The sequence below is a fragment of the Corvus kubaryi genome, unplaced genomic scaffold (assembly GCF_017639235.1).
Source record: "Corvus kubaryi isolate FWS band 111438036 unplaced genomic scaffold, C.kubaryi_AGA036_p1.0 64949, whole genome shotgun sequence".
NCBI classification, from domain to species: Eukaryota; Metazoa; Chordata; class Aves; order Passeriformes; family Corvidae; genus Corvus; species Corvus kubaryi.
This window is the reverse complement of record NW_024581632.1, coordinates 87,514-110,321: the sequence shown is the minus strand read 5'-3', so window position 1 is coordinate 110,321 and position 22,808 is coordinate 87,514. Positions and strand designations below refer to the sequence as shown.

At 36.7% G+C, this 22,808-nt stretch overlaps 1 protein-coding gene across 7 annotated transcripts in view; it reads left to right on the top strand.

The window, feature by feature from the left end:
• Window positions 1–5,617: 5,617 nt before the first annotated feature.
• The window catches only part of LOC121672769 (diphthine--ammonia ligase-like), a 90,869-nt gene continuing 73,678 nt past the window's right edge, over window positions 5,618–22,808 (top strand). For 2 of the 7 annotated variants that reach the window (XM_042045599.1, XM_042045597.1), the window contains exons 1-3: window positions 5,618–5,762; window positions 10,197–10,291; window positions 12,565–12,758. In XM_042045599.1, coding sequence (XP_041901533.1) covers window positions 5,740–5,762; window positions 10,197–10,291; window positions 12,565–12,758 — 312 coding nt within the window. In that variant the 5' untranslated portion in view covers window positions 5,618–5,739. The remainder of the gene's footprint in view (window positions 5,763–10,196; window positions 10,292–12,564; window positions 12,759–22,808) is intronic. The other 5 variants (XM_042045598.1, XM_042045595.1, XM_042045594.1 and 2 more) reach the window with 4 other exon arrangements.

Genomic DNA, 22,808 nt, shown 5'->3' with positions numbered 1-22,808 from the left:
ACAATAAGAGACTATAGTTCCTTTTTGTATCTTCATCGCAACAATTCAATTTTCTGAGTCTTTTCACTGAAAGCCGTTTCTTTAAATTTCTGTGTCTCTGTAAAAGTATCCAGGCCATTTCTGCCTACAAGATCCCAGTGGTTTAGCTCATGATGATGGAGAAGATACTGTAGCTTAACCTAATTAACTAGATAGCTAATTTCTCTCTGTTCTCATGGATTATTATCCATGACCACATTTTTTCTGGGTGTTTTTCAGCCAATAGATAGTTAACTCCCAATAAATTAAAGCCTATAGTTTTAGATTCAAATTTTTTGGATGATGAACACATTTTAAGGATTACTGAGCCTAGGCTCTTTCTTCCTCTCTAGAATGGTTAATACGAGATCATAGTCTCTAACATGCAGGAACACTCAAAAACTGGTCTTCAGTCTTCACTGGCAGTTAATACAGCTTCACAGGAAATATCTCATTTAGATGACAGGGTCTTGGTTTTGAATCTTGTACATGTACTTCTTTACAATGAACTCATCTTTGATTTAAATTTTTTTCAATGCATCATTAGATTAGCTTGTACATTTGTTCGTATTTAAAATTTACACAAAAAATTAAAATCTTTATTTCTAAAACTCACATTTTTTTAATAAGTGAGAAAAAGTGAGGAGAATATAAAAGTGCTTTAAACCTGTAAATCTAACATCCCCACTTAACGTTTTAATTTCAATCGAAATAGATATATGTAGAACAGAAGCTCCTTTATTACTACAGGCTTTCTGGTGACCTGGAGATGATCAGACATATTTTTTTTCTTGAAAGTATTTAAAGACTTCACATGGAGAAAAATACATTTAAATCCCATGGATTAAGCTGATCAGAAAAAAGGTAAATTAATTATTTTGGTAGTCACACTCAACAGTTTCTCTTGCTGGTAATTAATGTTAGTGCTAATAGTTTACTAATAGAGTAAAATACTAATTAGTTTACTAATAGAGTAAAAAATTGGAGCACTGCAAACTCATCTAGTCAAGTGAAAAAACTGTTCATATGTCAGTGAATATTAATTTAGCTTGCAACTAGTGCCTGATGGAAACACTGGTCATTTTGACAGAGGCATGACCTTATAAGGTTAATGTTATACTTTTGACTCTCTGAAGAATGGTAGATTGGTCAACGAAGTACATCAAAAGCTTAGAAAAACTGATATCATATAAGGACAATTACCTATTAGTCAAGAACCTATACAATGCTACCTTAGGCTAAATTCTGTTTGTGTCATGGTGGTTAATGAATACCGGTCTGAGAGTCCCAAAAAGTTCTATACAAAGGACAAAATAGAGTTGCTGAATTTCATAGTTCTGCAGACAGAATTCACATCACCTATGAAAATGACAAGCCTTGTCTTACCAGAACTAAGAACGATAGGATTAGCTGTATATATATTTAGTAGTGTTTATATGGAGCACTTAAGAGCAAGGAGGCAATAGGCCAAGTAAGTCGTTTTTCACATACAGCGCTGATCACCAGGGCCATGTCTGTGTGAATGGCTGGAGATCAACCTTAAGTCAATGTATGCGTATTTTTGTCTAAAAAGAGATGATCAGTGTGACAAGGTGCTCAAGCTAATCTTAACAGCTTGCTTTATTTAGGGCATCATGCACTGCTAACATGGTTATGCAGCATTCAGAGCAATACACTTTATATCTGTTGAGCTGTAGAAATGTAGACAGTAGGACCTGGGGTCCTTGTACATCTGAATGGGGAGAGATGCTGCCTAAGAGATTTCTTTTATTCAGATTTTAGTAGTATGTCAATTCATCTCATGCCGCCAAACTAGAATTTTTTTCTCAAAATATAATGCTAGTTTATCTCACAGAGAAATTGAAACTATCCTGCATACTGTGAAGTAAGTGAAAATTCAGGGAAGCTGTCAATGACAGGCAGCTAAGGGAACTCTGCTGCCAGTTTCTTAGTTAAAAGTCCGATACATTCTCCTGTAAAATCTCAAACCATTTTTCTGTCTTACATAGGCAGCTTTAGGTATTAAGAGCAGCAAAAATTCTGCCACCTGTTAAATGAGGAAAACACCTCTGACTGTAGGGGAGTCAGAGCAGGACACCGTAATAAGGGGCAATAGTGGCATACTGCCAGCTACATCCCTGAAAACTCTTACATTCCCATTCTGGACCTGGTAAGCAAAGGAGGAGATGATTTTCAAAATCTTTGTTTCAAAATGGAAATATTCTTCTAACGTTATATGTGCTTTATATATGCAGTATTCTGTTACTGGTGATTATAATAGGAAATCTTTTAATTAAGAACTTCATTAGTTCACCTTTAACTGCCAATCACCAGATAATTGGCCCTTTGCTAAGAGGCACTGCAGCTCAGGTATGCTAAAATGTCTGTTTCTCAGAATAACTTACTGAAAGTAAGTTATTTTTGGAACTCATTTATAAGAGAACTTAATTAACTATTCCACATCATTAGGGATACTGCATTGCTTTTTTCAATCCTCTGACAGGTTCCTCCAGTTATACTAATTCATTATCATTATTTTCAACTTTCTAGGCAGAAAAGGGTGAAAAAGAAACACTGAGCTATTGCAGGCCTTCTGTACAAACTAGCCAGTACTCCCCCAAGATGAAAGGCAGCTTTGGTGGATTTTACTGTTTGAGCTGCTGTGGCAGTATGGCAGAATGTCTTGGGGCAAGCAGCTTGAGAGATGGTGCACTGTCTTTTGTCCACTGTCATATAGCAGAACTTTTCAAGAGGAGTGACACTACACCAGAGCTATTCCATTAGGTGAATGAGAGTGGAAAGATTTTCTCATAACATATATTCCACATAATTTGAGAACAGCATCCTTTTGGCTAAAATGCAAATTTTTTTTGAAGCACCACTTTATTAATTCAATTTTTATATACTTTGCATATTCTGGGACCCAAATGCCACTTTTTTTTATTTGTGCAAATAACTACTGATGTCCTCATCAAATGGAAGCAAAATTTCCAAAAGTGGAAATTTGGATTTTTTGGAAGCTGTAAAACTGAATGCAATAGAAACATCTGCTCAAAACCCAGCCACATTGTATCAACAATAGATTAATAATAACAGACCTTTTCAAAAATGCAGGACTTCAGAATTACTTTTTTTGCAGATCTTCTAGCAACGCTACTTAGAAAAGATGTTTACAAGTCTTTGAATATTTGTTCTAAAGCTGTCCAATTACAGCTACAGATTATATGGCCTCTCCATTTCACAAAGCAGTACAATAATTTATGTACACGATTTTTACTTTCAATGTATCATTGCTAAGTATTGCAAATAAGCATCTTCTAAGTGTTTGCAACAACTACCTGAATTATTGGTTTTGTGATAATAAAAAAATAAGCATGTATCATTCAAACCCAGAAAATATAGAGGTGATGTATCACAGAATTACCTTCCTCTTTTTTTTATTTTCTGGGCAATAAATCAAATAACTTTGTTGTGCCTTTTTTTACAGTTCCTCGGAGGTCTGGTTATTTTCTACTAGTTCATGTACTATGCAGTATTGGTTCATTCATTTTAGTAATCTCTGCTAAAATCTCTCTTCTAGATCAAAACAGGTCTGCATTACCTTTCTGAGCTAAAAAGAGAAGTCTCAACCCCTAAAAAAATTCCTGCAGTTTCATCAGAATTTCACATCTAAGACACCCTCTTTTAGATCACCTAGGATGCTTTGAAGAACAGAAAAAGCTTTCAAAGATTTATTCATTATATGATCATCAATAAACTAGTAGGAAACTTTAGTGCCCTGTAAGCAATTCCAAGGCAAGTCAAATATTGTCTCATGATGATGGCTGTGACAGTCTAAGCATGAACTGAAGATTTTTTTTTTATGTGTGTTTTTTGCAATTATTCTAATGCAGAAAAATCTATGTTATGTTTACTACCTCTCCACAACTACATAGCATATAAGTTTTATATCAATTGTTATTTCTTAAGTTTTCAAAAGTGTATTTAGGAAGACATCATCATCTTCATATCTGCCCATAATTATCTACTCCTATTATAGTGATTTACTGTACAAATCATGTGCTGACTAAAATAATCTAAAAAAAAAAAAAAAAGTGGTTTTTCAAGCTGTTTCATGAGCTGTATATATATAAAAAAAAACTTATATACTTGTCTCACTACACATTTATTTTGGTACATTTATCACTTTAACAAAATGTTTTTTAGAGTATTTTCTTCCATCTTATCTTTTCCTGGGAACTTCATACTCAACAACCTATGTGCAAGGAACTAATATAAAACCCGAGTGATACAGATTGTTATACAGTATTGTATAATATCATGTTACAGGGGACTGGTAAACTAGCACTTACAGCGCATAAAGCATTTATCCCAGGATTGAAGGAACAGAGCCTTTTGTGCTATCTGCAGCGTTTGCTGCAACTAAATTTAACAGGAGCCATGAACGGGCATTTGTAGTCTCTGCAGGTGGCAGGCTGGCACTGCAGGGAGCAGGGCAGCCCCGAGGCTCACCCTGAGGCACTGCGCTGGTACCGCTCACCCTGCACGACGGGCTCCAGCCAGGGTACGCAAACTGCGCTCCAGTGGCTTCTTGTCCCATTTCAATCTCCCAGGCCTTTGAAATCAAAGCCTGGAGAGTGGCGGGCCCTTAGACTGATGCTCAAAACCCTGCCACAATACCACCAGCAATGTCTTCATCTGGTGGTTTAGGACTCCTAAAATTAGTCTAGCAATAAAGTTTATTCCGCAGAACTAACCCACACGTTTCTTCTGTGACATGGGAGAAATAAACTTGTGTGTCAGGTGTCAAAAGACTGGACACCTGGGTAAGCTTCTGACTCAGCCTGCAAACCTCCAGAGGCGTCTGTCATGTGCCCCATGGCGGGATTGCTCAGAAAACTGGCCCAAAAGAGGGATCAGATGACGAGATCAGATTTTCGGTCTGCAGCAGCTGAACCCGAGAGTACAGATGGACATTTTGTGCTCGCCTGCGAGCAGAGAGCCCTTCGGCAAGGCAGCCAGGTCAGCTCGGCTGCTCCTCCCTCCTCGCCGCCGCGATCGCTGGCCCGCGGTGACTTCTGAAGCCCCGCGGCACCTCCTGCCCTCGCTACGGGCCCTGCCGGTCCCCCTGCCCCGGGCCGCGATGGAGTTGCGACTACACCCTGCAGTCCCCCGGCGGGCACCCCATGGGGAGGGGGCGGCCTCTCTCGGTCGGCCCTGTTTCCTAGGAAGCAGTCGCCTGGAGCAGGTCCGGGGCTCTTCGCTGAAGGCCAGATGGCAACAGGCAAACAAGGGGAAGCGGCAGGAGCGCCGGGCGATGCCCTCAAACGGCCAGCGTGGGCCTGCCGGCGCAGCCGCCCTGCCCTCCATAGGCGCCCGGCGCTCTGCCTCCGCGGCCGCACCCTTCTCCCGCCCACCCCCGGGCCGCGCCCGGGCTCTGCCGGCCCAAGCCGACGCGCAGCATCGCGGCGGCGGCAGCGCACCTCTCCGGGCACGGGCCGCCGGCGGCTCGCCGAGCCTCGGTCTGTGCAGGCAGCCTGCCGGCCTGCCCCGGGAGGAGGGCCCGCCGAGGGGAGGCGGCCAAGCGGTAGCGGTAGCAACGGAGGAGCCGGCGGCGTGCGCAGCCCCGCGTGGCTGTGGCGACCAGGCTCCTTCCCCGCTGCGCTTGCCGGCTGTCGCCCACCTCCCTGTCAGTGTAACCGCCCCCGGCCTGCGAGCAACATGAGAGTAGTGGCATTGATCAGGTAACGCGCTGATGGAGCGCCAATGTGAGGGAGCGAGGGGCGTCTCGCAGGCGGAGAGAGGGCGCGGGGAGAAGCCCTGCCCGCCCGGGGGTCGCGCTCCACCCAGCGCCGCCCGGGAGACCCGCCCGGCCCTTTCCGCCCGGCCTTCCCGCCCATGCGTTTCCTGCTGCCCCCCTTCCCCTGCCCTGGCGACTTTTTCCCAGCCGTCTGTCGCTTGTGCCCGTGGTCCCTGGTCTGGCCGTCTCCCAGTGCTGCGGCGGGACGGTCCCTGCCTGCGAGCAGGGTGAGGCTGGGACAGTTTCCCTTTCAGTTGTCCCGCGTTCCCGAAGAGTTTATGAACAACCGGTGTCTTTTAAAAATGAAATTAAAAAACCCCCAAACACAACCAACCAACCACCCCACCCCCCCAACCAACACCTACAGTTATTTCCCCCAGTCGCTTGCTCTTCGTTATCCCGGTCTCTCGGGTTAGTCTGTCTGCAGCGCGGCGAGAGCCGGGGCCGCCGGCAGCGCCTTCGCCGGGGGCGCAGAACGTGGGCCGCATGTCCTGCTTTAAAAAGGGGGTTGTGCTCATTTGCAGTTCAATATCCAGGTGCTTTTGCTTTCCAAGTATCTTAAGGTCTTTCAGGACAAATTTCCTGAACCCTTAACGATAGATTTTTGTAGTATGTTTTTTGCGAGAGATTGAATTTTGCTAGTTTTAAAATGATGAAACTACCTCGTTTAAATAGTTGGAGTTGGACACAGCCCTGCCTGTCAGAGGTTTCTGTTTGCCATCCTCCCCCCCACGCCCCAATGCCCTTTTGTAAGTTACTTTGTCAGTTTCTGCAGTTCTTGTAAATTTTTTGTTTGTTTTTTCAGAAACATTAACAGTTTCTAGTAAGGTCAGGCATGTGTTTTTCTTGAAGAAACAGTAGTTAATTTAAAAAGAACGAGCTAGGAAACCTCTAAATGGAAAAGAATTGTGCAGATGTGAGCTGTGTGTTTTTACTTTTGGGTGCAGTAGCTATTTACCTGAGCCCAAATATTGAATGTATTAAATTCTTTCAGGGAATGTCTAATGTCAAACCTTTTTGAAATTGGAATTTGGCCACAACAATTGCAAATCATTCCAAACATCATGCAAAGAGGAGGAAATACAGGAAATGTTATCTGTTTCTCAAGATTTGCTTAAATATGGTGTAGGGAAATTCAGCTTAAATGCTTTTTTTCATTTTATATATAAGACTTTGTCTTTCAGGTTTATTTACTTTGATACTCTCTTAAGCAGAGGAATGTGTTAAAAGGCAGGATGGAATAAAATCCTATAAACAGGTTTCTAACACAATTGCTATTTTAATGGTCTATTTTACAAGGGTGGATTTAGTTTCAGTAATAGTTTTAAGAAGAGTTTTAAAGAGACATCAAAGTGTCTGAAGTCTTTGTAACAGATCTAACCAAAGATCAGAGGGGAAAAAAAGTATTTGAAAAGTGCTTCTTACTTTTGCAAAGGTCAGGATTATGTATGAAACTGCTTTAACCTGGTTTTTTTTTCCTTTTAGAATGTTTGCCACACTAAAAGTTGATAGTCTTGTTTTAAGGTGGTATTTATGGGGTAAACCCGGCATTGTGTTTTGTGCTAAATCATAGACATTTTAAAGCCAGTCTTCAACCTGAAATATGATGGTTTTCAACTCTTTAAAATTCTTCTAGATTTTTTTTTAACTGTAAATGGTTATACTTGTCTATAGAAAGTAATTTTGCTCAGAAGTCTTTTATAGGTTCGTATCTTCATGATTATCCTGTTATTTTCTTCTGGTATTTTTTCTATAAGCCTGCTGTTAACATACTTGCAGCATTATCAAAAAAGAACCCCAACTGGCCTCACTTTGGAGCTTTCTGTAAAAAGGCCTTGTGGTTTTTTTTATGATGACAATTGAGGGGGATCCCCAGGCTATCACAGTACTTGCCTTCATCTGTCTTCTGTGGACTGTGCTGAGTCCACCTTCCTCCCATAGCATGGGCTGTCTGGTGTCATTTGTCTTAACCATATTGTGTCTTACAGTTAGTTTGGAACGTCATGTAGGTAGGCACCTTTTTGTTTGTTTCTTGGTACTGTTAGTTTTTAGGGCTATGGTAAATAATACTGAGACTAAATAACAATACAATAGTATGTGATTCAGTAAGTACAAATTTCCACCTACTAACTGGTGGTCCAATGTAGGCAGTATGGACATAATTGCATCTTGAAACATCTTTATGTATATATATGCACATAAATTAATTGAAAATATTTATTCTTGTGACATTTTAATTTTTGATTTTGATTTCTTAAAATATTGAAATGCTGTGAACAGCTTAGGCAATTATCTATTGTCATACAATTACTTTTCTGAAGTGGTGTTCATAGTTAAAATCAGAACTAGTGGGAGACTTTTATTTTTTAGCATAAAGTCATTCAGAAAGAAAAGAATATTTGTCTCATGACTGTTAAGCATGAAAGTTCACATTATGAAGTGAATAGATTTTCAAGCTAACAAGAATGGTATCCAAAATTAATGAATGTATGATTTTAAAAATTTTTTTGTATGTCTGTGTTATAGGTTAGAAGAAAGTTGCAGGTGTGCATGAGAAGGATGTTAGGTAGAGATGGAGCCTCAAAGTAGGAATCTATTATATTTATATTTACTTTTGTTTTAGCAGTGAAACAGAAGCAACTGCTTTACGAAAATCTGTTAAGTACAAAAGGATGCCATGTTATTTACACTATTTCTACTTTAGATTGTAATTACACAGCAAATTAAAGACAGCATACAGAATTTTAGCATGGATAAAAGCAGAAATTGAGAGGAATAGCTAAAGGGTTACATTCCTGTAAGGCGCTTCCGAGCTCTTGTGTAGAGGGCTAGATAAAAGGGGGATCTTAATGCTGGAAATTCAGAAGAAGTTTGTTTCAAAATTACAGAATCATTTAGGTTGGAAAAGACCTCCAAGATTATCAAGTCCAACATTTGAGCGATCACCACTTGTCAATCAGACCATAGCACCAAGTTCCATGTCCAGTCATTTCTTGCACATCTCCAGGGATGGTAACTGCACCACCTCCCTGGGCAGCCCATTCAAATGCTTGACAACCCTTCCCATGAAGGAATTCTTCCTGATGTCCAACTTGAACATCCCTGGTGCAGCTTGAGGCCATTTCCTCTTGTCCTTCTTCACTTGTTTTCAAGGGAGAAGAGGCCAACCCCCACCTTGCTACAACTCCTTTTCAGGTAGAAATAGTAATAGTGTGATCACAAGGAACACATTGATCTATTGTAGCAAGGACTGCTTGTACTATCTGTTCTCCTGTGCATGTCTCAGTGATTCTAAAACAAAATGCAGTTTTACAGAGCTTGTATAGATCTCTGTTGCAGTTCCTGACCTGGTTTTTGTGCCTTGGCATTTAAGGAAGCTGCACAGATTCTCCACCTGTAGTTGTACTTTGAAGGCCGTGAGTCTGAACATGGATCTTTTAAGCATTTAAGCATTCTTTTAAGAATTCTTAGTTTTATTGTAGATGTGATGTTTCTTTTTCTCTTGATTAAAATCCATAGAAATACTTTTTCAGTTACGCCACGAGAACAGGATTTTTTCCTCACTGATAGTGGAAAAGGTTCTGGTAGATCTTGAATGAATGTCAAAATTAAATGTATCCTCTGTGTTGGAGTATCTTCTCTTGGCCTCAGACAAGAATATGGTTATTTTTGCTTTTATATATTTTTGCTAGCGGTAATCATTTTTACTTGCAGTTAAATGCATTAAAAAATTTATACATACAATGCAGTGTCAACTGAAGCTACTGCCTGTAATAATTAAAGTTTTTGAGAACAGGAAGTATGTTCAAAATGTTGAAAGTTTAAGCAAAGTATCCCATGAAGGAGAAATATTATTCCTTACATAAGGTCAATAAGGTTGGAGAAGACCTTTAAGATACTGAGTCCAGCCATTAACCTGACACTGCCAGTCTGCTACAAAAATGTGTCCCTAGGCAGCACCTCTACATGACAGATCTAATTTAAAAGGATTACTGATGCTGGCAACTTGCTGGAGCAGATTTTGGTTTTTTTATCCAAGTTCACTAGTAATGAATACAGAGTAATTTGTCTGGAGTGGAAGACAGTCTTTGAAGAGATTCCAGTGTCAGTGTGTCTTCTTCATGTAACCTCTCAGATTAATAGTAAGATACAAATATGTATGGGCTTTATGGTTACTGTATTCAGGCACTACACATATATAGTAAATGTATGGTGAAATCATTCTTTTTCTACCATTAATATTCTACAGCTGTTTTCACATTTCACAACTTTATAACCAGCTCCAGTAACACTAATTTTTGAACAGTTAGGCGAAAGGTATAACGGAATAAAACTTTTATCTGTACTTTTAATTGCCACTATTTTCTTTTTCTTACAGTGGTGGGAAGGACAGTTGTTATAATATGATGCAGTGTGTTGCTGCTGGGCATCAGATTGTTGCTCTAGCCAATTTAAGACCTGCTGAAAATACAGGTATGAAAGCCACATATCTTATAGGAAATTTAAAAAAATATGTATTAGAAACAATGGAGACACAGCTGTGCCTGAATTAAGTTTGTTTATATGTTTTTATGTAGTTTTGCATATTGAAGGCCAATATGGAAACTTAGGTAGAAAAAAAGAAGATGCAATGGAAAGGTATTAAATGTATTTTTCCATAAAGGGGAAAAAAAGGCCCACAAGAATAGAAGATCAATAAAAGAAAGGCTTACACAATTTGAAAATGAGAATACAGACATCCTGGTGGTAAACAACAGGATTGTGTGAATTCAGTAGCACAAATGCTAAAAGGTAATAGATTATGTCATCAACCAAAACTAGCAGTGTACTTCTAGAAATGCTTTAAACTGGTGCTAAACTAAATGCTGTAAACCATTCCAGCTGCCAAAAATGCACTATTGTGCTGCTGCTCATCCATTTTTATCTTTGTTTGTCTTTCTCCATTATTCTAACCCAGCATCTGTGAACTGAATTGAGGAACTGATGTAGGTTGGTATTGACCTTGATGCACATATTTTCCCTGCTTTTTTCCTTCCTTTTCGGTTGGACTGATTTTTTGGTCAGTTCCTCACAGGCTCCACCTTATTTCTGTGAAAAAGGATGGGGCAAACTCAGGTAGTCAGTGGTGAGGTGAGAGCGTGAGCTAAGTACTTGTACGCCGGAATAAAGCACAAATTGAAGTGAGACTTGAAAAGCAAGTGAGTTGTTTCCAGTTGGTAGGGGAGAATGTTAAAGTATGTTAAACTAGGTTCACTGTTCAGCATATGTTAAGCAATTAAATATGATATTTGGTAACTGCATAGTAGGAGGGTATGCAGAAAGGGAAGGAAAAAGGGAGCTGCCATCACAAATGAGTCATGGGCAGAACTGGCAAATGCTAGGACAGTATAGGAACAACTTTTTTTCTGGGTAGCTAGGACATAATAATCTCTAATCTTGTTGAAATATGTTGTCTTCAAACTAATTTATTCACATCAGAAATGTAGAAAGAATATTGTCATTAAAATCATAAAATGCTCTCTTTAAGTGTGTAGTTGGAAATTTTATAGAAAGTTAATTGAGGTGCTTCAGGCAATAGTGGATTCAATGCCATTTTTTTTTATTTTATCTTGTACCGCTGTTGCCTGGAGAGTCTCAATTAATAAAGAAACTGTGTATTCTAAGCAGAATATCAGTTAAAGACCTTGTCATTTTCATGTATGTTGAAATCACTGAATTTTCTTTTAAATCGACTCTTCTGGTCTAGGTTGGTTAGTTGTGGTTAGGGGTTTGGATTTGCCTCTTTTGTGCAGAACCAGGATCTGTTGTGTGGCATCAAAGGTGACATGACCTAATTCTTACATCACAAGTTAGTTACCTTGATCAATGTTACAGACCTTTTTCTTTTCAAGATGTGCTACATAGGCATACAGCAGAAATTTGTGGTGTCTCTATATAAATTCAGAGAAATACCAGTGTTACAAATTAGCATTAAAATAGTGAACTGTGTTAGCTTGTAATAAAGTGGAAATTTCACCAATAATGTTGTATTACTTTATCAATCTGTTTGAAATATTATCTAAAAAAATTATATGTAAATGGTTTGTTGTATAGCTTGAGATGTGATTCTAATTCGTGATGTCTGCATTTTAGCTGTTTTTTCTTTATCTGCTAGCTACAAACTGCTTGTGAGAAAATTTGGTTCATTTTTTCTCCTGGTTAGGGAAATAGCTTTTTGTTTATTAAAAAATGTCCAAACATTACAGTGGTCTACTTTTATTCTACCTAAGCGGAGATAGTCTCCTTTCATGATGACCTTGATAACAATTCTAACAGTAAAGTTTTTGTAAATTTTGACAACCTATTCCTTATTCTCAGTGTTGCAGTGCATTATAAATTTCTTGCTCTGAGTATGTTGAAATACATCTGTGTTTGTGCCTCTGACCTGTGTTCCTATTAAAATTACCATATAAATAGGAGCAGAATTGGAACGATATGAGATTTTTTGGATGAAGCAGGAAGAAGAAAAGACACCACAATTTGCAAATAGGCAGCATGTTTGTGACAGATGTCTTCCTCTCCATACGTCTGTTGGGTGGAGAAATCTATTTTTTTTCTTTCCATGTTTATAGTGGTGTTGTCACCAAACATCTGTTTGTGAACTGAAAAATATTAACATTTAGATTTTCTCAGTGCTTTGTAGTATTGTGATTATCTGTAATTGTTGAAACAATGTACCTAATATGGTTATTTCTTAATTGTGGCAGGGCACACTGATGAATTGGACAGCTATATGTATCAGACAGTAGGACACCATGCCATTGACCTGTATGCTGATGCATTGGATTTGCCACTCTATCGTGGTTTTATAAAAGGTACCAGTGTAAATACTGGCAGAGTGTATACTGCATGCCAGGAAGATGAGGTTGAAGACCTTTACCAGCTCATGAAACTTGTTAAGGTATGCTGATTGAATATAATTACATAGTTGGGGATAATTATATTGCTTAGCTCATTTAGGAATTTAAGTAAATGATCCACTTAGGTATTTAAGGAAAGCTTTAAGAAAGAAATGGAACACTTTTATTTCTATTCTTTTCTTCTTTCTTGCCCTGTAAATATATAGCATAACTTATATTCTTCTTCCCTGATGTAAATCACACTTATCCTCATTTCAAGCCAAAACCTTTTTCCTATTTAATAAAAACACCTTGTGCTTGGCATGTACGACAAAAAATGTAATTGTGGCTATCATCTATAAATAGAATATTTAGGTTATTTTGCATTTGAAATAATGTATCGCTTGATTACTGTAATGAGAAATCTTTTGTATTTTGTGCATTTATCAATGTATGGAAAGTAATGTCTAGACATCTCTATCTGAGTACACTTATGATGTGTAAACCAGAATCTGTTATTTGTTTGTGTGTTCCAGATAATTTGCCAGGTATTACAGAATGTTTTACAACGATAGATTCTGGTAGCCCTGTGATTATATTCTAATATATGACAGAGTAGCAATAATGTATATCAATCAATCCTTTTTAGCTATAAAATCAATTAAAGGGAGACGATGAGCCCACCTTCTAAATCACTTGAAATTTATTCTCTGTTCTTTTTCAAAATCTTTCATATAGTACTTTATTTTCTACCAATATTAAATCAGATCTCATTGAAAAAAATAGAAAACCTCCCGTTGGCTCTAGAGGTTTTTCACAATGTTTGAGTGATACGCTATGTTCATTCCAGCTAATTGTGTTGATTACTGCAGTGTACAGTACTAAAACCAGTACAATGTTCAGAAAATCATAACTGTTATTTTAAAGAAAGTAAATATGTAATTTTATTGATCAAACTGGTATAGGCTACTTTCTGAAACTTCAGGTAAAGGTGTTTGTAGCCTTCAAGTCAGGTATTGAACATTTTTTAGTTTGCTTTCCTTCATTAAAATGAGAATTGAGATTCGTGAACCTAAATACTTCAGGCTCTATTTTGTATTCCGTTAAAAAAAAAAAATCAAATTGCAGATAAGACCTAAGAATGTGGTTTGAATGCAGTGTGCTTCCTGAACCATTTTGGAGTCAAATGTTGCATCTTCTAAACACTTTGGCAAGAAAATCCTGTTCCTATAAAGTAATCAAGATCATACACCTATGTTGGAGTATGAGACTATGGAAGAGGAGAACAGTGCATGTAGGTGGCACAGCCTCGAGTTGTGCTGGGGAGGTTTACGTTGGGTATTAGGAAACGTTTCTTTGCTGAAAGGCTTATCAAGCTTTGGAACAGGCTGCTCAGGGAAATGGTTGAGTCACTGTCTCTGGAGGTATTTGAAAGTTGTGTAGACTGCGTGCCTAGGGTTTAGTGGTGGACTTGGCAGTTATTAGGTTAATGGTTGGAATTGATGATTTCAAGGGTCTTTTGCAACCTAAATGATTCTATGATTATGCTCTAGAGTGCTTCACAGAGGTTTTAAATGGAATGTGCATATCCTGCAGTACAGGAATTGAAAGAAATATGATACAGCAGTTTTAAATTATTTTTGAACCATGATAGTATTAGAAATTAGAAGGACTGATATCTGCTGTCTCTTAAAGCTGCATACTAACAGCTTTCTGCTGCTGGGTAAGGTAATAAATTACTGATCAATTTAATTAAAAATGGGCAAATTAGTGGCAATTAAGATGATACTTCCTTTACGATTCTTGCTGTCTTTGGAGGAATGGATCCCTTACATAAATTAATGCTAGTGTTAAATCTTGACAGCTTCTGCTTTGGAAGTTTGTACATGGTAATTATAACTATAGCTGAAAGAGATGTTATCATGTTGTCTGGAACTAAATAACTATTTCTTTCCTGTATAGAAATATTAATTCCACTATATGATATCTTAAGACATAAATATTAACAGTATACTGCCTTTATGTTAGACTTTGTACAACGATGTCTTTACAGTCAAACCTAGCTATGAAATTCTGATACAAAAATTTCAGTAAATGTCTTGTGTATTTTGATGAATAATTGCAAAATTATGAGGGGAAATAAACTACAGCAACTGTGGTATTTTAGTTTTAAGAAGAGAACTAACATTTTTCTTCTGTGTGTTAGCAGTAACTTTGAAAGCTTCCTGGTTTTATTTTTTCACATTTTTTAATAACTGCTGTTTAGTAGCTTTACTATTTAAGTCTTAATCACTGAGGATTTTGCTTTAGGAGCTTTTTTCCTCAGACGTTAATAGTTTTAAACAGAGAAGTCCATTTGCCTTCTCCTGAAGGGAGGGGATGAATTGTGTGGAAGCCTTGTCAAAACCATCTTTGAGTGATTGTAATTTTAAAACACTGGTCAAATAACATAGCTCTTTTTTTCTGTCAAATGGTTTGGGGCCAAGACTACAGGAAAGGTGTGTCCAAATCAAAATCACACGGTGTACCTTACTTTACCTTGTAAAAGAATGCTTCTATTGCAAGTACTTATTTAGTAAAAAATTAAAACAAAATACTTCTTAAAAAAACTGTATGAATTTGGACATATACAATGTTTTTAAAAACAGTATTTTGAGAACAAGATTTCTAAAAAATGAAATATTCCCTCATAGTTCTGGAAAACCCAGGACAACAGTCCTCTTCTAGTTCATGTGACTCAGTGAGTGGTGCTGACTGTCAATGACTGTAAACCTATTAATTTTATTGTCACAAACCCAGGTGATTGATAGGTATAAAGGAAATTTATATCTATTTTCTAGTTGCCTAATGCCATGTTTTAGGATCTGTATTCAGTATATATTGTGAAACATATCAGAGTACTTATATGATGTCTAAATGTATCTTACTATGCAGTGTTCACCTGATAGTAGAATATTTACTTCAAGAGACGTGTAAATCCTGAACTCTAAAGAATAATTTAATCTCCTCTCAATGTTACTGAATAAGGAATACTGATATCCTTGTTTGTTCCTGTCCCTATTGGAAATTTTCCTAGCCAAGCCTGTAAGCACTAGAGTTTCTTAGTTACCTGAATTATCTTTCAGGGTTTTTATAATGGTGCTGTCTTTGAAATGTGGTGGGAAACTGTATTTCTTTTCCTCTAGTGGCAGGAAAGACTGGAGCATAAAGGCATTTTTGTGAAACTTTCCTACGACATCTCAATTTAGGCAGTATTTAACTGTTTTCTCCCTTTTTCAATGTAATTATGATCTTGTTCAAATAATACAGTGGTGTTTTATGCAAGCACATACAGAAGTGGTATTAGATGGGTTGAATGTTGGATTGTTTTCTGTATCTCATGGAACTATGGCTAAACTTTTGTTCAGGGCAGTGGCTGTAGCAGCTTCCAGACTAAACAGATCAATGCAAGATACTTTATTTTCAGTAGACAGTTCTGTCCTCTTTCAAATTTCTTGCCTTATCTCCTCTACTCCATAAGTCTTTGCCTTTGATTGGTAAGTTTCCATTGCTGAAGTAACTTGCAGAATTCTTGAACTAGGTAAAAATGTTTTTCTTCTAGGTTGTTTTTTTTTTTCATATTTTTCAATGACATGCTTAATTACTTGATTTTTTAAAAATTACTATTTAAAAAATGGATTCTTTGTGTAGTTTTTTTATATTTCCTCATGTTTACTGTAAATCATGCAAATGGATTTTTGGTGGATTTTCAGTTTCAACTTGTTGTTTCTGTCAGAGTCCTTTTTGTTGTGCCCTTCGTGGATTTAGAACTGGCAAGCTTTCAAAAAAATGGAGTTCACTTGAAATAAATTTATATATTGGCTCTCAGGACTGAAGAAATATTAATTATGAAATCATCCATTGATCATCAGCTGAAAAATAAATATTAATGTTGGATATATTGGTTGTGTGAAACATTTGAATAATAGCCTTTGCTTATGGCACTGTTTTATTTTATCAGTAATGTGGAAGGGAGAGAAAGATGATTTCTTTTCTAAAATATCATTGCATTCTGGAACAGGGATGTTATAACAGTCAGTCACTAAGAATAAGTAATAATTTTTTCATTACAGAAATAAAGAGCTTAATAATACAGTGTGATTCCTGTGTTTAGTAATCACTTTTTTAAAACAGGGTCATGATTTTTTAAATGGTCCCAGTCTGAAGTTCACTGAAGACAGAAAGTATCCGTCTGAGAGTTAAAATTGCAGTAACAATGCCATTTTAACTGTTACATAAGATATTTTATCTTAGACAAAGTACTTGAGCTTTGTGGGTTCAGGTGGAATAGAAGTAACTTGGATCCTATTGATACTCAGTGAAACACCCTAAGATTTCTTCAGAAAACAGTTCTTCAGTGTTTGAGATGAAAGGGTGAAATATAATGTTATTCTGTGGCCTTCAGATAGGGATTAATTCCCTCAAGGAACATAAAGCATTCAGTTGCTTGATATTGCTAATAGTCTTCCATGCTAAGGAAACAGTCTTTCACCCTTCTCCACAATTCAGCTGCTGTGGCCAACGGGTGAAAAGAGTTCTCAGATTCAATGTGATTGCTGACTTTCTGTGGCTTTTGTACAGACAAAGGTTTAGGTGTTCCTACCACAAAAAATACATGAATAAATGTAATGTAGTATTCTATCACAGCATTGCTTCATTGTCTGCTGTTACAAGATGCGTGTAAAAGAAACTGTAAAGTATATAGGAATAATCACTTGGTTTTTAGATGTCTGGTGTACGTGGCTTCAGTTGTAGCATGTACATGATAAAGACTAGTAGTGTACTCTTAACTCATACAAATAAGGTTTGCAGAATTTCTTAGGAATCTTAAAGTAGCCAAATAATTATTAGTTTTAGAATCCTGATGTACTTGAAGAATCTGTAATCTGAGGTCCTCAGCATGCTCTTCACCAAATTACTTTTGTAGTTTGTGAGTTCATACAAAGTAGGTAGCTTCCCCCTCTCACAGGGGATTCAGAGAGTTCAGAAGTGTGCAAAAGAGTTTTGTTGTAGTAATTTCACATGTTTTCATTGAAGAAAATCTGGTATTTTCCAGAATTATCTGTAGATATATAGATTAATTTCTCAGAGTTGTATTTCTCAACATTTTGGAGAAAGATTAAATTATAGCAAGAGATATTTTTCTTTATACTGAATTTCCAAAATAAATCACTCCTCCATAATTTTTCTGCCTACATTGTGATTATTGCAAATCAAGAATACCATGCCCTTGATATATTAATAGATTACCTTTATATGTAATTCAACAGTTGAAATACAGAATTTTTATATGGCAAGTGAAATTACACCATGAGTATTGAAAAAAAATTGTAAAAAATCTTCAATGCCCAGTTGAGGGAAACCGGAAGAGGGAAATGGAAGTTTTTGACTGGGTCCTTTACTCGTCATGTAGATTTGATGAACATTTGGAGAGCATATCTCCTAGCACAGCTCCTTTTGTTTTTAGATGTGGAAGTTAAATGGGAACTTTTAGAAATTGTATGAAATGGTTGCCTACACTGACAAGAAATAAATAACTGTGCTTCTTGATAAAATAAGATTTTTTTTTTGAGAGAGAAGATATTTGCTGTGTTTTTTCATATGCTTAGTTCCTCCACCTTTTATAATGAGTAAATTTTTATCTGCAAGGATTTGGATTGTCCCTTTGCCCTCATCGTGTTAAATGATTACATTTTTAATCAACTTGTTGTTTTTTCTTTTAATTAATTCTGGATTGGTATTCCATAGCTTTCTTCACCTAGGGGATGACCATTGTCATTAGCAGTGAATAAAAGTGTGAATGAAGGGAAGAGGGTAAGAAGTAATTGCATAGTTGGCAGTGTTTTAAGCAGTGTAAAATTAATGATATATGTTGTTTCATTCAAAACACAGGGTTTGTTGAGTTTTTGGGGGATGGGTTTTGTATGAATTTCAAAATGAGATGGGAACAAGGAAATTTTTTAATCAACAGGATGCCTGGAGTTCTGTGTGTCTCATCTGAACTGTTCAGGCAGGGTCAGGGCGTTTTTTCATTGGGTTTTTGTTTTTTTTTCTTTTCAGAAGGGGATCTTCAGCAATATCTTTGAGGTAGTTTCTTACTGTGAGAAATGTTGAGCTTTATGTAAACAAAAAAGTCGCTTATTTCTCCCTGTTAGGTGCGTGGAGTTGTTTTCACTCACTGCCTGTCCTGTGTTAATATTGAATAAGCAGAGACAGTCAGGCTGGTGGTGAAAGATGGTAAGCAACCCTGAGGGCTTGTTCTGGTCAGCTTGAAACCTCTGATTGCCAGGTTTTCCTAATTTCCCATTTCCAGGGCATCTCTAGTGTGACCTTGCCTGCTGAATATGATGTTCTGCGTTGCAAGATTCTCACATACATTTGGGAATGGGCAGCCAGGCATTGTTTACAGGACGCCAAATGAACCGTGCACTCACAGCAAGTTTGATAAACACACATTTCCTCCTTTTATCAGTGAGATTGCAGAATGTGAAGTATGAGTTTCCAGTTTTACTCATTCCCTTCAGACCTTTTCCTGTTTAAAAACCAAATCTCACTAATTGGATGATGATACATCCTTAGATTTTGTTTTGCCTTTTCTGTTATTGTTGTTTTGAATTCAACTTACTTGTCACTGACATTTTATTTATTTTACCTTGACCAGGTTTGATGGACTTTCAGATAAAAGCTTTCCATTTGTTCAGCACAGAAAAGGTTCATCCCTATAACTGTAAAGTGAATGCTAATTAACAGTAATGACTTCTAATCACTTTGCTTTTATACTCCTTTAGGAGCACAGCTATTATCCAATGCAGTTAAGTGAAATGCTTGTATATGAATCAACAATGCTGTATCTCTTCTTGTAGCTATTGCTCATAATCAAGCTTTGAATAAATTACGGTAGTAAAATTGGTTTTAATGTGTTCTATTGCATAGGCAGAAAGGAACCTTAAATATCTCGTTAAATATCTTGAATATTTAGAGAGTTATCTAGTAACATTTTGGCATTCATTATTGTAGTTAAATGGAAAAATGAATTAAGATGTTTAAGTCAATTCTGTAAACATTATCAAAACTTTTTTCATCATTTGAATTGTATTTAAGTGGTGTGCATAGATGCAACAGTCTCCGAAGAAGCTCCATTTTGGATCCAATTGCATGTCTCTAGGAATGCACTGCAAATTTCTGCCTTCAAATGCAGTTAAGTTTTACATGGAACAAACATGTTTTATAGCTTGAGAACTTCACCTGTTTTAGCCTAGTGTCATAGAGTATATACAGTAGGTTAATATACATTTATGCATTTTTTTATCAATACTGTGTATCTAACAGACTGTTAGGTTTTTTTACATGTATGCAAATTGCCTGTCTGCCTGCAATCATATACAATTAAAAAAGTGTATAAAAGTAATACTAGTGAAATTTTTATCAACAGCTGGAAACAATAAGATGAAACTTTGTTTTAGTCTAGACTGCTAGAAACAATGCTAATGAAGAGATTACTAGACTGGTAGAACGTTAAGCAGTTTTAAAATAATTCTGGTTTAGGAACAGAATTAGGCTAAAGACAATATATATGAATTTAAAATTTAGCAAATTTTTCCACTTAGCATTGCACATACAGGGTCTGTTTGGAAGGCAGAAGTGGCAAAACGTGGATGAAACCCATTTCTGACATGAACATTAGTTTTTGTTTTAATTTATCTTTTATTAGTAAGTTCCTTGAAAAAATTTCTTAAATCACTTAGGAATTCTAGGTTTCAGTGTCTGGCAGGGAACTGGGGTCTTGCTTAGTCAATATATTTGTGTTGTCTGGTTTTGCAATTTCTAAAAAACATTAGATTTTCCTTTTCTGTGGCAGTTTCCTTTCACGTAGTACATCTGTCTTTGCATGCTTAGAGACACAATTCTTTCACAGTTACCATCACAGTTCTTATGGATGTGGATGTGAATGAGTATCCACAGGCACCGTCTGTGGTTTTGATTTTGTTTGTTTTGTTCATTCATTCACATAGCTTTAGACAATTTTCTGATATGTTTCATTTGCTTGAGCATCTTTTCTGTTAACATTTATTCTTTGTTTTATTATGAAATCGTTGTCTAATGTAATTTCAGATTACCTTCCATATAGTACTCTTTAAATGTGAGTTTGAGTCAGTGTTCATAAAAGTCCTGGGTTTTTTTGCTGTGGTACTGCAAAATATGCTGCTTGTGGGTTTGGCTGCCACAATGTGGAAAAAAAGTAACACCTTTCTTCTCTAAAGTTTCATTAAATGTTTGATACTATCCATATCTTACTTCAGTACTTCTGTTTCTTTGTTGGTATCTTAATGCTTTTATAATATAAAAATGAAAAATACAAAACCCATTAATTATTCTGTACTTAGGTAGCTGGCTGTTTTATATTGTTTGTAATTCTCATTAGGAAGTGCTAAAACACATTTCAAAATGTGTTAGTGCTTAAAAAATGTAATTGGGGTTATTTCTAATAAAATAAGATCAAAGACAGGCAAACTTCTATATAAATTAACAGTAAAACATTTATCAAATTTGTTTTCATAAATACTTGTATCTCTGAAGCCCATTTGTTGTGTAAAAATCATTTTGCATAGATTTACTGAGGTATTTACGCTGACTTATTTAACATACTTTCCCCTTTCATATGAATGTCAAATATACAGCAATTTCAATGTTACATTATTTTCAGCTGGACACTTGCTGGTTTTGAGCATTGTATTTAAAGGTAGTTCTTCTGGAAAGGGTGGGATTTAATTTGGTTTATGTTATACCAGTGTTACTGCTTTCAAAATAGAAATGATTGATTTGTAAGTGTCATGAAAAGGAATAAAACGGAACTGGCCTTTTACACTGTGAAAGGACTGTATAGTGTGAAGATATTCTTTCTGTTGATAAATTCTGCCTGTGGAAGAATTCCATAATACTCATCACTCATTTTCATATTGATTATGAGTGGGATTCCAGTAATAGGTGGCTGTTTGCAAAGGATAAGGCAGACGATGGTTAGTTACCTTTTCCACAGAAACACTACAAAGGAAAATGCCAAATGTGTGCACTGCAGTATTCCTATCAGCCTGACAGTCTGTTACATGAACTTTTCTTTCAGTCCATTTTCCTTCAGAAGTACAGCTTCAATGTTTTTGCCTTATTATTGTTTTAGGTTTAGTGCATTTGCATGCTCTCCTAACTCTGGATTCTTTCTTTAGTCAGTTATTTATTTTCCTGACAATCTTCCGTACTTGGGCCCTATCACCATTGTAAGTGTTAAAAACTGATACAACAGTGCCCTCTGTAGTTTCTCGCTACATGGTTACTACCTGCAGCTGCTTTTGAGCCTTTAGGTGAAGAACAGGATGTTTAGACTTATTTTTAGCTCAAAGAAAAGCCCCTTTTTTCTTAAGGAAAGATTTTGATTTTTCCCTGACTGTTTCATATGCAAGAAAGGGAACAAAAGAGGCTGTTCTGAGTCATCTTTTAGGTTTATAAGATCTCCTGTCATTATGTAGTGCAAATCTAAAATTTTATCAGGCATTCATTCAAGGCAGTCGTTAAAATGACTGGATGGGATTTTCTGAGTTTTCTAGGCTTTCCTGAAGCTTTTGTTTGAAGTGGAGCTTCAAAACAAAATAATTTTAAACTTACTTCCTTTGTGCTTGCTGCTTCTCCTAATTTAGATCTTACATGATCTGCCAGGGACTGAAGACATGCTTGCCAGCAGAGCACCTAAGCTTTATTAATGATGTTATTTTAATTCACACAGCGACTGAAGTAATTGTTATTCATTAGCATTGATTTGTCCCCAAAACTCATTTACAATTTAGATTTCTCATTTAACTCATTGTAGCTTAATATGCAAATAACTCTTTAGTCTGTGTTTTCTACAGAACTTGTTGGACAGGTTCAGTATTGAACACACATGTTCCCTGCATTCACATATGTGCACATTCACACTCATGAGCTGCCATTTAAATATTATAAACGACAATAAAAAAGAATGACCTTTTAAAAAATAAATGCTTTAACTACAATTAGTTGCTTCTGTAACAGCATCATAAAAG